The sequence below is a fragment of the Alosa sapidissima genome, chromosome 7 (assembly GCF_018492685.1).
Source record: "Alosa sapidissima isolate fAloSap1 chromosome 7, fAloSap1.pri, whole genome shotgun sequence".
NCBI lineage: Eukaryota > Metazoa > Chordata > Actinopteri > Clupeiformes > Clupeidae > Alosa > Alosa sapidissima.
The window spans coordinates 36,898,589-36,915,986 of record NC_055963.1 but is presented as its reverse complement, the minus strand read 5'-3'; the positions used below and the strand labels follow the sequence as shown (position 1 = coordinate 36,915,986).

The 17,398-nt window shown below is 39.8% G+C and overlaps 1 protein-coding gene across 7 annotated transcripts in view; it reads left to right on the top strand.

The window, feature by feature from the left end:
- klhl21 (kelch-like family member 21) overlaps window positions 1-15,764 on the top strand; it is a 30,094-nt gene extending 14,330 nt beyond the window's left edge. For all 7 annotated transcript variants that reach the window (XM_042097797.1, XM_042097800.1, XM_042097799.1 and 4 more), the window contains 3 exons: window positions 5,680-6,085; window positions 6,181-6,253; window positions 13,697-15,764. In XM_042097797.1, coding sequence (XP_041953731.1) covers window positions 5,680-6,085; window positions 6,181-6,253; window positions 13,697-14,020 — 803 coding nt within the window. In that variant the 3' untranslated portion in view covers window positions 14,021-15,764. The remainder of the gene's footprint in view (window positions 1-5,679; window positions 6,086-6,180; window positions 6,254-13,696) is intronic.
- The last annotated feature ends 1,634 nt before the right edge of the window (window positions 15,765-17,398 follow it).

Here is a 17,398-nt window from a genome sequence, read left to right as displayed (position 1 = left end):
CTAAATTTATTTTGCGTTCCTTAGGATGTGGTCCCGAGTCTACGTACCAAGTTTGGTGTCGATACAACAAAGTGTGGCTACTTATAACGCCCCTTGTGGTCAACAGCGACTAAATTTTTTGTGCGTCCTCAGGATGTTGTCCCGAGTCTACGTACCAAGTTTGGTGTCGATACGAGAAAGTGTGGCTACTTTTAGCGCCCCTTGTGGTCAATGGTGACTAAATTTATTGTGCGTCCTTAGGATGTGTCCATGAACCAAGTTTGCTTCCGATATCTGAAAGCCTTGCCAAGATATTAGCTCATTTCCTGTAACTTTAGTGCCCCCCTAGTGGTCGAAAGTCGAAAGGTTTTTCCGTGTCCTCAGGATGGTGTCCCAAGTCCATTTACCAAATTTGGTGTCGATACAAGAAAGTGTTGCCAATTATAGCGCCCCTTGTGGTCATCAGTCACTTAATTTATTGTGCGTCCTCAGGATGTGGTCTCAAGTCCATGTACTAAGACTGGTTTCGATACATGAAAGGGTTGCTGAGATATGAGCTCATTTCCTGTTACTCTGATGAAAATGATGAATTTTGACCTGTTGGTGGCGCTAGAGACTTAGACCTAAAGGTGTGGAAATTGGTGTGCGTGGTCATCGCCATGCCCTGACGCCTCGTACCAAATTTGGTTAAGATTTGTGAAAGGGTTGCTGACATGCGAGATAACTTCCTGTTTCTCTAGCACCGCCCTAGTGGTCAGAAATCTGACCAGTAACTTTTGTTGGGCTTTGTCTAAAGATCATATGTGCCAATTCTTGACAAGATCAGTTAAAGTGTCTGGTCTCTGAAGGTTTTCTTGCTTTCAAAAATTTGAACTGTTGGTGGCGCTAGAGGGTAAGACTTAGTGGCATGTACGTTGGTGTGCGTGGTCAGGGCCATGCCCTGATGGCATGAGCCAAGTTTGGAATTTATAAGTCAAGGCACTGAAGAGATATGAGCTGACTTCCTGTGTGGCGGCTTCACCGCCATATTTGATTGGCTCTCACCTGCCGACACTTTTGAAATTGAAAAATCGGTCTTCTAACTTTTGTGAGGCTTGGTCTGAAGATCATGTGTGTCAAGTTTCGTGAGAAATGGACAAAATTTGAGACCCGTGAAACTTTTGGAAAGTTTGCACCTTGGCCTGTTGGTGTCGCTACAGCAAGCATGGTAGTCTTGGAAATTGGTGGGTGGGGCCGTACCTTTTGCCTTAATCAACTCTTCAAGTTTCAGCTTCATAGGACCAAGTATTGTGGAGCTACTTGCATTAATGTTGTTAAAAAATTGATGAGTTTTGACCTGTTGGTGGCGCTAGAGTTTTGGGGTCTGGTGTCTGTACATTGGTGAAAGTGATCAGTACTATGAGTTGAATAAGTGTGCCAAATTTCACAACTTTTCACCAGACGGTTCTATGGGCTGCCATAGACTTCAATGGCAGAGGAAAGATGTTAAATAATAATAATAATAGGAAAAGCTAGAATCACTATGGGTTGCCACGCAGCTTCGCTGCTTGGCCCCCAAATAGAAACACAATGGGTGCCTTCGCTGCTTGGCCCCCAAATATAGCTGCAAGCAGCAATGCGGGGGCCAAGCAGTGCACTATAGTAGGAATGACGTTGCCATGGCAAGCACTCACAGCAAGCTTGATTGCAATTAGATAAAGAATGGCTGAGAAATAAGCTCATTTACTTTGTTATAGTGCCCCTAGAGGTGAAAATTACACCAATGTCCTTGTGCGTTCTCACAATCAGCTACCATGTCCCTGGACTTCATACACCAAAGAGTTGCTGAGATGTGAGCTCAATTTGTCTATTACAGCACCCCTAGAGGTCAAATGAGATCACTTTCCTTGCATGTCCTCACAATCAGCTACTTTGACTCTGTATTAAGTTGGGACTTCATACATCAAAGTGTTGCTGAGATACAAGCTCACTTCCTGTATTGCAGCGCCCCCTATAGAGGCCAAATGATGCCAATTTCCTATTGAGTCATCACAATCAGATACCAAGTCCTTGTACCAAGTTTGGACTTCATACGTCAAAGTGTTGCTGAGATACAAGCTCACTTCCTGTATTGCGGCGCCCCCTGTGTAGGCCAAATAATGCCAATTTCCTAGTGCGTCCCCACAATCAGGTACCAAGTCTCTATACCAAGTTTGGACTTCATACATCAAAGCGTTGCTGAGATACGAGTTCACTTCCTGTATTGCAGCACCCCCTATAGAGGCCAAATGATGCCAATTTCCTAGTGCGTCATCACAATATGGTAACAGGTCCTTATACCAAGTTTGGACTTCACACATTAAAGCGTAGCCGAGATGTTAGCCCACTTCCTGTTAGGCGGCATCATAGCCATGTGTGATTGGCTGTCACGGGCAAATAAACTTGAAATTAAAAAATTGACAAGTATTGTTTGTGCGGCTCGGTCAGAAGATCATCTCCGCCAAATGTGAAATGTGTAAGCGCTGAAACTTTTCATAGAGATTGTATTAAATCCAATATGGCGGAGATCCAATATGGCGGAAAGTGACGGGATAGGGGTAGATGAACTCGGGATGGTCCAAGGATTCAGACGCTACCTCAATTGTGAAAATCAGACAAAAGAGTCAAGGATCACGTGCATGAACGCATGTCCAGTATTGAACTGGTGGTGGCGCTAGAGCGTTCAATGTATATGCATAAAAATTGCTGTGAGTGATTGGGACATTGTCCTGACTAATGGTATCAAGTTTTGTTATGTTAACTCAAAGCGTCACGGAGATGTTAGTCCACTTCCTGTTTGGCGGCTTCGTCGCCGTATTTGATTGGCTGTCACGGGCAAACAAATTTGAAATTGAAAAATCTGGCAAGTATCGTTTTTGCGGCTCGGGCAGAAGATCGTCTCCGTCAAGTTCCGTGAAAATCGGATGAAATTTCTGAAACTTTTCGTAGAGTTTGGACTAAATCCAATATGGCGGAGGTCCAATATGGCGGGAAGTGACGTAATAGGGGTCATTGAACTTAGGTCGGTCCAGGGATTCCAACGGTGCCTGATATGTGAAAATCGGACGCACCGTTCAATGGTCACATGCGTGGATGCAATCCAGGTTCGACCCATTGGTGGCGCTAGAGTGTTGGGCATAGAGTTCTGGAAATTGGTGAGAGTGATCAATGGACAGTGCTGAATCAGTGTGCCAAAATTCGTAACTTTAGACCCAGCGGTTAAATTTTCGGCCAGATTTTGACCTGTTGGTGGCTCTAGATGGCTGGGTTTAGAGGTCCGTAAATGAGTGTGAGTGGTCAGTGGAATGTCCCGAAGCTTTCTGCCAAAAAATCTGCACTTTTTAGCCAGGCGTTCTATGGGCTGCCATAGACTCCAATGGCGGAAGTGTAATAATAATAGGAAAAGCTAGTAACTCAATGGGTGCCTTCGCAGCTTCGCTGCTTGGCCCCCAAATAGAAACACAATGGGTGCCTTCGCAGCTTCGCTGCTTGGCCCCCAAAAACATCAATAAACAAATGATAAACAATTGTGGTTTCAAGTCTGAATGAAAAAGGAGGGTACTATGATCATTTTCAACTTGTGTAATGGAGTCAAGTCTGTGGTGGGGGTCCATAGCTTGGGTGCAGCGTAGGAGAAGGCCCTTGTACCTATTGTGTTGAGCCTGGTGTTTGGAATGACCACTGATCCTATTGTGATCCTAGATGACTGTAGGGAACAGGTGGGAGTGTGGTTCTGGAGGAGGTTTGTGATTTGGCAGGGTAAAGGTTGTGAAAACCTTTAAATGCCATTAGCAGGATTTCAAAGTTGATCTATTGCGATGTTGAGCCACTATTGGATCAGCAGGCGCATGATATGATGGGTGGACTTTGAGTTTGTTATGGGCATAAACTGGACTCAATGGATGAGTTTGTTTGGGATACAGGATCGGGTTGCAGTCAAGGGCGTGATGTCACTAGGGCATTGAAAAACACTTCAGTAGAGTGTTTAGTCAATGTCAGGGCACAGTCTAGAAATCGTTCTGTAGCAGTTGGCTTAGTGGACACCATAGATAAGTAGCAAGATGTCTCCTTTAGCTCCTCAGCATACATGTCTGTGCCATTGACCGTGGACGAGTAACGACTATGACGTTTGGGGGGCAGCCAAGTTTCCCAGGTGGGACATGGGAGTAGTTTGTCTATGGAGTTTGTATGGGAATATGTGACTGCATGCTCTTGTATAAGTTAATCATTACATGCTTTGTTCCAACAAAATACAGATGTGTGCAAATTACTTCAAATAAGTACTGCATCATTTCTTTATGCCAGCAGGAATCCCATTCTCTGTCTATGGTCCACTAGCATGTTAAGCTAACTGTTTCCAGTCTGTTTTTTACTAGCAGCTACTAGCCAAGACGGCAGAAGTGAACACATATAGTAATACTTATGAAAGGTACACTGCAATATTTTTACTAGGGCTGTCAATCGATTAAAAAAATTAATCTAATTAATTACATACTCTGTGATTAATTAATCTAAATTAATTGCATATATAATTTTTACTGTGAAAGTATTTTAAATATTTAAATTCAAATGAATCATTGAATAATCAGCATTAGTGACATTAAAGTTCAAAAACTATTTTATTATTATTTTCACTGTTCAAATAATTTCCATAATAATCTATGATATGACCTATGCTGAGGGAATAAATTCAAAAGTGCTTCGGGAAGAAGTTTTTTTTTTCACATGCAAGGCATTTCAGGCGACAGATATAACCTAGGGGACACAATGAAAATAAATTAACACTCCCCTCAATGTCAACACTTATTTCTTTGCATTGATGTGCGACTATAGAGTTGATGAACTCCGGTGATATTCAAATTCCTTGCTGCAGACATCGCAGAGGACTTTATTTTCAACACTTTTTTTTTTTTTATCAACACCATCAGGCCGTTTTTTTAAAAGTAAATGTTCCAATCAATGATCCAGGCAGCACGTTTTCTTCTCTCCTTCATTTTACAGTCTAATTTTTACTGACTAGAACGGCTCGGGGTCAAAGGTCATACAGAATCGATTAATCTGCACTAATTTTTTTAATCAGTTTTTTTTTGTCAAATTAATTAATCGAAATTAATCAGTTATTTTGACAGCCCTGATTTTTACCTTAATATAACCTCTACAAAGTAGAAGTCTGCGTGGGATAGATTTTTCAGTCCCGCCTACTCCCGCAACATTCTGTCCCATTCCCACCCACTCCCACAATACATTTTTAGTCCCCCTCCCTCCCGCATCTGCATCCTGCGGGAGTGCAGACCTCTACTACAAAGCCAATTTGATGGTCAACAAACTTGTAAAAGGGGAATCGTTCACTTAGCTTCCAAAGAGCATAGCCGTAGCAAATCGCTAACAAGAGAACCAGCCTTGCAACTTGCAATTGTCCCTGGTCTATAAAATCTACAAAATAAGTAATAGTTCTAAAAACTCTTTGAAAAGATTGAACTTATTGGTGTCCTGTCCTGGTGTCTGTCCTCCACCAGTTCTAACTGAAGAAAGGTTTATAAAACCAAAATAATTCCAAATGAAGCATGAAAGAAACATTCAAATATGTGTATGCTTACACTACATTACAATGATGATGGCTAGTAAAGTAAGCCTGTATGTGGGCATGTAGAAATTATCTTGATATTGTCTATATTTTAACAGGTGGCTCAGATGGTTCACGTCTGTATGATGGAGTATGGCGCTACAACTCAAGTGTGAATGAGTGGACTGAAGTGTCGCCCATGCTGAAGCCAAGGGAGTACCACAGTTCCTGTGTACTCAAGGGTCAGTTGTATGTGGTGGCATCTGACAGTACTGAGCGCTATGACCATGCTTTGGACTGTTGGGAATCCCTTGCACCAATGCTACATCCTATGGACAACTGTTCTACCACCACCTGCCGAGGACGCCTCTATGCTATTGGCTCACTCACTGGGCAGGACGCTATGGCCATCCAGTGCTATGATGCAGACACTAACCATTGGTCACTTGTCAACAGTGCCCAACTACCGCCTTGGTCCTTTGCTCCTAAGACTGTTACACTCAATGGTCTCATTTATTTTGTGAGGTAAGAATTACAGAGAAAGCATGCAAATTGTCAGTTGTTGTGCACACTCATGTCCTGACGAGTGTTGAAGAACAAGGTATTTTTCTGTATTTTAGAGATGACTCGGCTGAGGTTGATGTCTACAATCCTCTGAAGAACGAATGGGACAAAATAGAGTCAATGAACCAGGTAAAACACACAGCACTTACCTTCTCTTGCTTGCTCTTTCCTTATCATATTATTGCATTTTTTTCTCCCTCCCATCTTGTTTTGACTCTTGTAAAGTGACCTTGAGTTTGAGAAAGGCGCTATATAAATATATTATTATTATTATTATTATTATTATTATTATTATTATTATTATTAACAACTAGGGGTGGAATGGTACAGAAATGTTTAGATTGGAATTTTATTTTTGCATTGCATAATATTACAAATGTTTTGAAGACCCAACATCAATCACAGACATACATATACTTTATTTGTCAAGTCAAAGTCAAGTCACATCAAATCAAATTCTCTGAACAATGCATTCGGTCCACAGTTAGTATCACACAGTGCCCTCCACCCTTATTTTTACTCCTGGTAAAGTTGACTGAAAACAGGTATAAACAAAAATCTTTTAGTGATTTATCATAATCTTACAATGAGGAAAAATCCAGCCTTGAAGGGATTGAGAATAAAAAAAAAGAAATACATGTGCTAGAACTATTTTCACCCCTAGAAAATCTTAAAAAAACAAAATGTACCAGAAGCTGTTTTTCCCATATATATTCAATTTATTTAAGTTAATCAGGGTGAGACAAGAGAATAAGCTAAATTCAAATAAAAGGAAAGCGTGTTGATCTTTTTAAGCCAGGTTATGGCTATACAAACCAGGTACTCTGAAATGTGCATATTATTACAGTTAAAATGATAAGTAAAAGGTTCCAATTAACTGGAAATGTGACAAACTTGCTTGGACAAAGACCCATGTTTATCTTGCCCCCACGCACAGTGAGGAGGATCAGGGCCATGCAGAGACCTTTGGAGGGGCAGGTGCTCAAATTGAAAAAAGGGGCATGGAACAAGATTTTTAAACCTTAGGCTAAGTCAACAATTTAGTTCAATCTGTGAAATTATAGCGACTCATTTATATGATAACACAAACAAATAAAGTAAAATTAAAAGACTAATTTACATACTACTAGTGCAGTGCCCGTTTAAACATGCAAACAATTTCTATAGAAAACCTGTAGAAAACCAATTACATGCCCACAGGTAGGCCTGCTTTAAAAATAGAATGATAGGGGAAAACATCATTCCAGCTAAGTATTCAATAATGAATATTGAATATTATTATATTATTTTATTTATTAATTTTTTTAAGTATATTTTTTGGGCTTTTTTGCCTTTATTTGGACAGGAGAGTAGAGAGTGACCGGAAGCAAGTGGGAAATAGAGATGGGGTGGGACTGGGAAATGACCCCAGGTCGGATTCGAACCTGGGTTCCCGTGGGCACTCTGACCTGTATAAGGTACGGACGCTGTAGCCTGCTGCGCCACAGCGCCCCCGCATATTATTATAATAAATGTGCAGGAAGCAGAATATAGGCCTAAGCATGACTGCATGTGACATTTTGTACAAACAACAGGCCTAACAGCTGTTGAGTTAGGGCTATGTTTAGCCCAATTGAACTCGATGATGGAAAAGACAAACCATTTTGTGGAATGATGCATTGTCATATGAAATTTGCAACAGTGTGACTTTGCAAAAACAGTCTCTTAAGTGACATAATGCTCTATCTGCCACTCGTTGTCTATAGCTGGTCATGCTTTTCATGTGTGGCATTCTGAAGACGTCTTTAAATTCGGGACCAAGCTTGCAAGCAGTCGGAATTGTTGTTTGTTTAATCAAAGTCCAAAGACATTTCAAAGTAGCCTGGGCTATTCAAGTTTATTAGCCTACACAACATCTTTATGTTGTTTTGATATTCACTCTATACCAGTGTTGGCATGTTGTTGCAAAATCCGCAGAATCATTTTATGCAAGCAAATCGCATACAGAGAGGCAGTCTTTATTGTTGTGGTCAGTTTTGCTAAAGCTCCACTTCTACCCTCTCTGGTGCAGTGTTGTGTGAGAGGGGAAGTGGCTACAGTAGGGCGGCAAAAGCCAATGTGTGCTTCTTTTACCGATACTTAACAATATCTTTTGCATTTCTTATCCAAACGTCAAACTTGGCACTACACTCACTCGTGCTTGCAGCAAGACACCTGCCAAGTTTGAAGTCAGTCCGACGAACGGTTCGACAGATATGCAAATAACACACAAACACAGACGTTTCTATCATTAATAGATAGATTATTCTGTGTTTTTACAATATCGGGTTCACGAGACGAGATATTTTAACACTATTTTTAAGAAATTGTCAATGATGAAATATATGACTAGAAAAATACCCTTTTATTGACTGAAAGTCACAGAATGCAAAAAACTAGACATTTTATTAAATAACATTTTGATCATTTGGAACACTAGCGGAATACAATATTTGAAAACCTGGACTGATTTAAACACTGAAGAACCATATGAACTTATGGTCTCATAACAAATTATGGCAAAATAAATAGCCGAAGCTATAACATTTCTCTTTACTCTGTAACAAAATACTGTTGAAAAATAAACAGAACTAAACTCCATTGTGAAGATGATTCAAGCATTTTGAAATTTCTTCTCCAGAAACACCATAATTTCAACCAAGTTCCCATAGATTTACATAAAAAGTTAATAAAATGGCTATTCTCTTTCACACTGAGGTAACAGACTTGCTGTCTGTGCTGTAAACAAAGTGTGTTAAGTAAACAAGTAAACAACTTCCTTCTCTTAAAGGTGCAGTCAGGGATTTTGCAGGAAGTCTTGTTTGTTTGTGTTTATGTTTAGGCCAGTGGCGTCGTTAGACCTAGGCATTCGAGGCTATAGCCCCGGATCTCTATGCCTTAAAAGATAATAATGAAAACCTATACGTTTTTATGAGGTTCTAATCGAACACCACGGCCAGCAGCCACAACTGCAACTGCAACTGAACGCTGACCTGGCGTTCTTTACGGAGTTGGAATAATTTGTTGCAAATTCAACATCAGTGTTCTATTCTTTCCCCCCTCTGTCAAACTGATATTACCAGAGCCCGTCTACAGTTTAATAGCCTACTATTGCAGCGTATAGTTAGTTAATATGGATACAAGAAGGGGGGGGGGGGGCAGCCAGCGCAAGAAGAGGTTGAGAGTGAGACATCTCCCCCAACCCCTGATAATACTTCCATCAGCTCAGGTTTGTGAAAAAAGCAGCCAGCTCTGGCTTTGAATTTATGCTCTGTTACTAGCTAGCAGTAGCCAGCCTCTGTACGTCGCTAGCTTTAAAACACTTCCTTTGGATAACTGAAGAAATAAACTTACTTACGTATCGGAACTATATAAACTTACTTACGTATCGTATACGTACGTATACCGGCTCTGTAGGATCGAATCACATTCTTCACAAGCATTCGTTTTCCATGAACTTGTTCCATGAAGTCTACTAGTACAGTAGTCAACAGCCTTTCTTAACACTGCTAGCTACCATAGGGTGTAAACCGAGTGGAAGAGCCGGGATAGCCACAGGTAGTCCTAGGCAAACATACCAATGATTTCCATGAAAACTGAAAATTGAACAAGGAGTTGTGTTGGATTAATCCATTTACAGTTAGCAATTAAAGTGGCACCTGAAAATGATGCATTCATTTATCACGTCACGGGCATAAAAAATTGTTTGGGTGTGAGGTCTCTGTTAAATGACGATTTTTTTTCTCTTAATGCCCCATAAATACCATATACTCAGTAGGCCTAGTGAGGGAAAATTAGCTTTATTTGTTATAAAAATATGATGATTAAGGACCCCAACAATTGGCCTTCCTTTCCTTCTCAAACTACGAAATTGCATCTTTAACAGCCCAATTTTCACAATTTCACGGGGGAGAAACCTCCGGATCCCCGTAAAAAAAAAAATCCTGGCTAAGCCCCGGATATTTTGCACTCCTAGTGACGCCCCTGCTTTAGGCTATGTTTAAATTTGTTCTGTAATTTGTTTCTCCCATGTCCACAAAGGAACTCTGGATCTCATTCATAGTTGCCATTGGGTCCTTGGTTACCTGGCCATCTGTCCCGGTTTACTCAGTTTGGCTGATCGACCAGATCTAGGAAGGCTGTTGGTTGTTCCAAACTTTTCCATTTGAGAATGATAGAGGCTACCATGCTCTTGGGCGCTTTCAATGCTACATAAATGTTCTTGTACAGTTCTACAGATAATTCTCTTGAACTTGTGGCTTGGTTTTCACTCTGGCATACACCATCAACTGTGAGACCTTACATAGACAGATGTGTGCCTCTCCTAATAATGTCCAAGGAATTCATTTAGGCACAGGTGGACTTCAATCAAGTTCTAAAAGCATTTCAAGTACCATTGATAGAAGTAGGATGCACCAGAACTCAATTGCAAGAGTCATAACAAAGGGTCTCAATACTTATATATATGTAAATGGGATATTTAAGTATTTTTTTTTTTTAGATGAATTTACAAAACACCTGTTTTTTGTGGTGTATTGGACTTTTGTGTGTAAATTGATTAGAAATAGAATAGAATCCAATTTAAGATGAGTCTGAAAGATAACAAAATGTGAAACTTGAAAGGGCCTGAAAACCTTCCGGTTGCGCTGTTTAAGGCTAATCCACAAACTCTAGCCTTGGTTGTGCCACATTGATAACACAATATTAACAATATTATGCATATTAAGTTATCAGCAGCCATCATTGCTTTGGAGTTGACATGTTGCTTGCTTGACATTTCTGTTTGCAATGAAAAGTGAATGTTGAGCCTGGTAGCCATCCAACAAGATTGTTTTCAAATAAATTGTACTAAGAGACGAGATAAATTAGGCTACAACTTGTTTTTCAACATCAGTTGAATGGTTAGAAGATAAACGCTTCCCAGTAAAGTGAACTTACCCTGTTCAACGTCTCCTCCAACTAGGGCCGGCAGAAGGCAATCCTGTGCCCTGGGCGAAATAGGAATATGTCGCCCCCATGTTCATAGTGTGCCACTTTTGACTGTCTGCTACCTTCGCAAAAGCCCCTGGCTGCAGCATGCAGATCGGGGCTGGTTATAATGTGTGGGGGAGCTCAACGTTGCTACTTTCCAGCGCTACTGGACCGCATGGAAAAATAAAAAAGTGTTGCGGGACAATTGCGACCAGGCCACACGGAAAAAATGGTAGCCTACAATTAAGCAATTAGGCTTTCACGTAACAAACATATTATTATTACAGATTATACAGAAATCGGACTACCTATTTAATATGATGCCGTCTGTTAGGTGTGCATTTAAACGGGACATTAGGAACGCACTTCGAGTGTCGCTGTCTCGTATCATCCCGCGATAGTACCATCTTATTGCGGGGAAACAAGCTCATTGCTCCCCTGATTCGGTGACATGGTGAGATTCAGATTTTACCTTATTACATTGTCATCCCTCTGCTACGTTCCACTGCTAGCAACCTGACGATTCAGGCTGAAGATCAGCACCCATATGTGGGAGAAAAGTTTTTCAACCTGTGCACTTTTCTGTATTCTGCAGCACTAGACTTTGAACGTCTTATTCATGGCTGTTATTTAACCGATATCACTAAAAAATGAATTACTTGCTGCTTACACGTCATGTCATTATTTGACAATCAATGTGTTTTCAATGTTGTAGCCTAGCTTGCTACGCTGTGGCGCCCCTGATAGTTTGGCGCCCTGGGCAATTGCCCAGAATGCCCATGCCTTCCGCCGGCCCTGCCTCCAACATTGTGGTAAAGATAACCTGAAATTAGACATTCATCTGAAATTCAAAAGAGGTCTAACTAGATTTAGAATTTTTAGTGAATGTCTAATTTCAGGCTAACTTTACTCCAGTTCTTTCAACACATCCGTGGTCAGTGTGCGTCATCCAAGTAAAAGTTCACGTTGATTAGGGGTGTCACGATTCTCCAAATCCTCGATTCGATTTAATTTTCGATTTTAAAGTCACGATTCGATTCGATTTTCGATCTTTTTTAAAAATATTACTATTAATGCATTGCTTATGTTATTTACTTTATTTTAGCCTTTTCTGGTTTGTGGGGCTTTTATTTTGAAACCGCTTTTTATTTTGAAACGTTACAACCACAAGGTTGTAATGTAAACAGAACAAACATTAGGCTAAACAGAGACGAGAACATAGTGAAATGAAACACATGAATGATAATTTGATTGTTTCAGCACACTCTGAAGAGACCCAAGGTTAGTGTTCATGGAATATGTACTGTAAATAATGCATTTTAAGCCTTAACATTTTTGGGCTGTAACTTGATCATCTTTTCACTTGCTACGTTGAGTAGGCTAAGTTAACGTTAGTGTGAATTGACGTGAATGAATGACAAAATACTTCCACACCGGTGATTTCAGAGTAGCAAGAGGGGCTTTGATTTCGGTAGGTTGATGTGTTAAAGGAGAATTCCGGTGTGATATTGACCTAAAGTGTGTTGAAACATGATACCGAGTGTGAACGTATGTCTCATAGCCCATCTCGGCTTGTCCCCTGCACTCCAAAATCTGGCGCTAGTTAGCCGATGCTACCAACAGCTTTTTCAATGGTGGTGCTTCGGCATCGGGCTAGCCATGCAAATAAATCACTGTTTTACACCATTTACAAGGGTCAATGTATCTTCACACTTCATTGGTAGACTTCGAGGGCCCTGACAGCCCTGTGGCTGCAACACGAAACTACATGGAACAAGAACACTGGAGATTTCTGCCAGAGTTAGCAACCTAAGCTTTATGCCACAATGCTACATACCCAGAAGTTGAAGCTTCTCTCATACACATTAACATCCCCCAGAATGTCCATACGAAAATGTTCATCATGTAATGTCAACTATTTAACTAGTTAGACTGATGATGCAAAGTTTGCTATCAAGTAAGCTAATATGGAAAGTTCGCTAGCAAGTTAGCTATGGCTAAGATGGAGAGTCTGTTTGGGGAATGTGTTGTGTTTGGGCGCATATCGCCATCTAGCGAGGCGGAGTAAAACATTAATACTTTGGTCTACGACAGTGTTTCTCAAACTTTTTCAGTTTCAGGACCACTTAACTAAACCTAGCAAAAAAAAAAAAAAGATTAGACCTACTTCAACAGTAGCCTATAATTAGTCTACACTATAGGCCTACTCACTGAACCACCTTGCTTATTGTCTTTGCACTTTGCTTATTGTGTGTTGTTTGGCCATTTCTTGCTTAGATTTTATAAAAGTTACAGTATAGACAAACAGACACAGTATATTCCAATGACCTAGTGTAACCAGAAAAGTCTGATGTTATTTGCGAGGTGTCTGCCAGCCAGTTTATGTTATGTTAGCAAGCAAACTTCCCACAACTGTCTTGTTTTGTGTAATGTGCACCGCTAATATTAAGATTTTAAGAATGGAAAATGCTGTGTATAATACACAAATAAATATGGTGTATATTTTGAGATTTCTGAATGGTTCTGAAATCATTGCACCCAATCTTTGCAGTTTTTTTTATGTTTTACATGGTATTTTTACAGGTCCATGTGGGAGGCAGTGTGGCTGCTCTAGGGGGACGTTTGTACGTATCGGGTGGCTATGATAGCACCTTTGAACTGTCAGATGTTGTGGAGGCATATGACCCAGAAACACGCACGTGGAGCATTATTGGCCGGTTACCACAACCCACCTTCTGGCATGGCAGTGTCAGTATCTTCCGGCAGTTCATGCCACAAGCACAAAGCGCTTTTGAGCCACTGGAACCCCCTGAGGTCAATGTTGTCCGTCTTCACCGGCTTCATCGTCACCAGGCAATCCACAATCACAATCTCAACCGCCACCAAGATGTCAATCCTGCCCACTGAGGCACACGCTGCTCCCACAGCTCAGGCAAAGTTTTGGGATAGCTAATGTCATGTTTACTGTGATTATGAGTGAGTGTGCTGTATTTTACACAATTGTACTATGAAAAGAAGAGTTTTGTTCTTTACGAAATTGTAGCAGTTTGTGCACAAAAGTAGACGAGAATGTCTGTTGCATGTAATAATAATAAGTATCCAGCAGGCTGGGGCAGGGTGGTGATGGTCGATCATTGAAGTTTTGATCCAGAACTTTTCATGATACTTTACGAACCGTTGAATTGATTTAAAAACAATTTATGCATCAATCTATACTCTGTATACACACTCCATTTGATTGATTATATTTACTCCATATATTCTGCTGCAGAATTGACTTTTTATAATAGAAAATTATATGTTTGTTTTGAGTTTGAAGAAGTACAGTGCCAGCTGAGGTTGGAGTCTGTTGAAACCAGGTTTTATTTGTGAGGAATTTCATTGGACCATTTTCAGTGAAGTTGCTTCTTGCAATAGGGAAAGATTTTCGTGAAATTCAACAACTATTGCTGGCTTATTTTCCTGTGTAACCAGTGTTGTGAGACGTACGGTCTCAGAGTAGATCTCTAGCCATGGACCGGGCATTTGCACCCTTTAGAGGTTCCTTGACTCAGTTAACATAATTTTGTGGTTTATGTTTATGGTATTTGGCAGACGCTTTTCCCAATGGAAATTTACACTTGTTATTATTCAAACATAGACCCTAGCTTGCTATACTGGATTACTCCTTTTAACTGAGGTCTTATAACAGGATAATCCCAGTGAATAAGATTGTAGATCTTGATGTAGATTGAAGACAGTCTACATCATCCCAAATGTGGCCTACAAAATTCTAAATGTTAACAAATGTCAATCAGTCCAGCATTGTTAAGAATAGATGCATGCCAGATTTTCAAACTGTTTTTAAGTTATGCGTCAATGACATTTGAGGAAGTGGCCTGTGATGATGAACAATATCTTTTTATGTTAAGTTCCATATTTAACCAAACAATATTACCATGCCATTCTTAGGCCGCATGGCAAATTAGGTGCTGCAACATACACATGTCATTATTTGGGGCGTGCCACGACAAAATGAGTCAACTATAACTTTGCCTGGAAACTACCAAAAGGATGTAGAAGCAGATAGTTAAGTGATTAGCGTAATGGTTTAATACGTGGGAATCCGGGGTTCGATTCCCGTCTAAAGTGTTTTGGCAGAGATAAGTAGAAGTGTAAGTGTGCATGTGTACCAAAGTCTCTAGAGAAGGCGCGCAATTTGAAGAAGTTCGCAAATGGAAGTTTTGATTGCAACAATTAGCTAGTTCACGCACCACGGTGTTCACGGTGTAAATAGCACACATTACTATATACACCAGGGTACGAATTGCATCCCTTTCTAATTATACAGTGATGGAAATAGCATACATTATTTGTACCAGGGTGAAAATAGTCCGGAGTGACTATTTGCACCCATGGTGGTGAAATTAGCCTTGGCCACAGAGCTGGGCTATTCCCACCCTGTGTGATACGCGATACTTGCGCATGCATGAAAACATTAATATTTTATTAAAGAAAGTGAAGAATTGAGAAAAGTTTTGGCACTAATATCTGATGAATTTTGTTAGTTTACAGCAATTTCATGATTATGACGACGGTCAGGTAAACTTTAATGGAAACAAGTTGCCTGCAATCTTCCAAATATAAGTGGAAGCAGGTACCTACGCGGTTAGTACAACAGTATTGTACACGGGAGTCTGGGGTTCAAATCCCTTGAGATTTATTTTGATTGCGGTTGAGAAAAATAGCTATTTCATCCCTAAATATAAGTGCGCATGTTTACCAACGCCTCTGCAGAGAAGACGCAATTTCTTTCCACCTTGTTGATGAAAAAATGAAGAAAGCAATTCTCAAACGGAATTCAGTGTAAATAGATTAGCATTATTATGTACACCTGGGTGTAAATAGCAGATTGCTATATACACCAGGGTACGAATAGCATCCAGTTCTTATACACTGGTACAAATAGCATACATTTATATTTGCAACAGGGTGTAAATAGCCTTTGCCATAAATAAACCATCAACCTTTTGCCAATTAGACCTGTTCTCACAATTGTTTGGACCCTGACAATCACCACATTTTGTTCTAATAGATGTACAGATACTAAAGAGCAATGAAAAATAGTCAGTAGTATAAAGGAAAAAAGGTGACACAGGTAAAAGGCAATTAAATAGGCTATTATACTATATTTACATCTCATATTTTCCTGGATGATTCAGTGAAAATACCTGCATGTACACTACCAGTCAAAAGTTTGGAGACATTTCCGTTCCACTATAGACAGAATACCAGCTGAGATCATTTGCATTGTTGTTTTACTCAGGGCAGCAGTTTTGAGATTACATTATGTGCTTACATAATTGCAAAAGGGTTCTCCAATGTTTTCTCAGTTAGCCTTTTACAATTATATCAGATTAGTAAACAGAATATGCCTTTGCAACATTGGATGAATGGTTGCTGATAATGGGCAATGTAAATATTGTATTAAAGATCAGCCATTTCTTTCTACAACAGTTGAGAACCCTTTTTATGTAAGCACATGGCATAGCATATGTAATCTAAAAACTGTTGCCTTGATAAAAAAAAAACAATGAACAAATGATCTCAGGTGGTATTCTGTCTATAGTTGAGAAGAATGGAAATGTCTTAAGTGTCTCCAAACTTTTGACTGGTAGTAGTGTATATAATGAAAACATTGAGTGGCCCAAGGCACAGATTGATGAGACCCCTAGTTTCAAGTAAACATTTCAAACCTGACTGGTGTCATAATTTAGAAGCACTATTCTTACAGTAATTAAAATTTCAGTTGAAACAGACCAAACCAATCATGATTAGTTGGTTTCAAATAAACAGCATCCCAGTGTTTTTCCAAATTGTTTTGAATATAAATATGGCTTGGAAATAAAATACAGAAAACCTTTGTATTTTCTCCATGTCAAGATACAGAATGTGTTACTTTGACAGTCACAATGAATCACACCTGCATGAAGTCTATAGATTTTTTTGCCTTCATATTTCATTATTTTTCATGGTGAATGTGAAATTTGTGGATGTATTTAAAGTAGAGTGTGGGTGAATGTTCAAGATGCAGGAAACCAAAAACAATATACAACTCAAATACATGTCAAACTGTTCAGCATCAAAACTGGAAGTAGAGACTTTTTGAGCTAATCCTGAATGAAACCATGTGTTACTTTATTGTTACATGAGTATGAGTGTACAGTATGTTATGGTAAAATAGTTTTTTTTTATTAATCAACTGTATAACATTTGTATTTGTGTTGTGACAAAGATTGTTTTCGT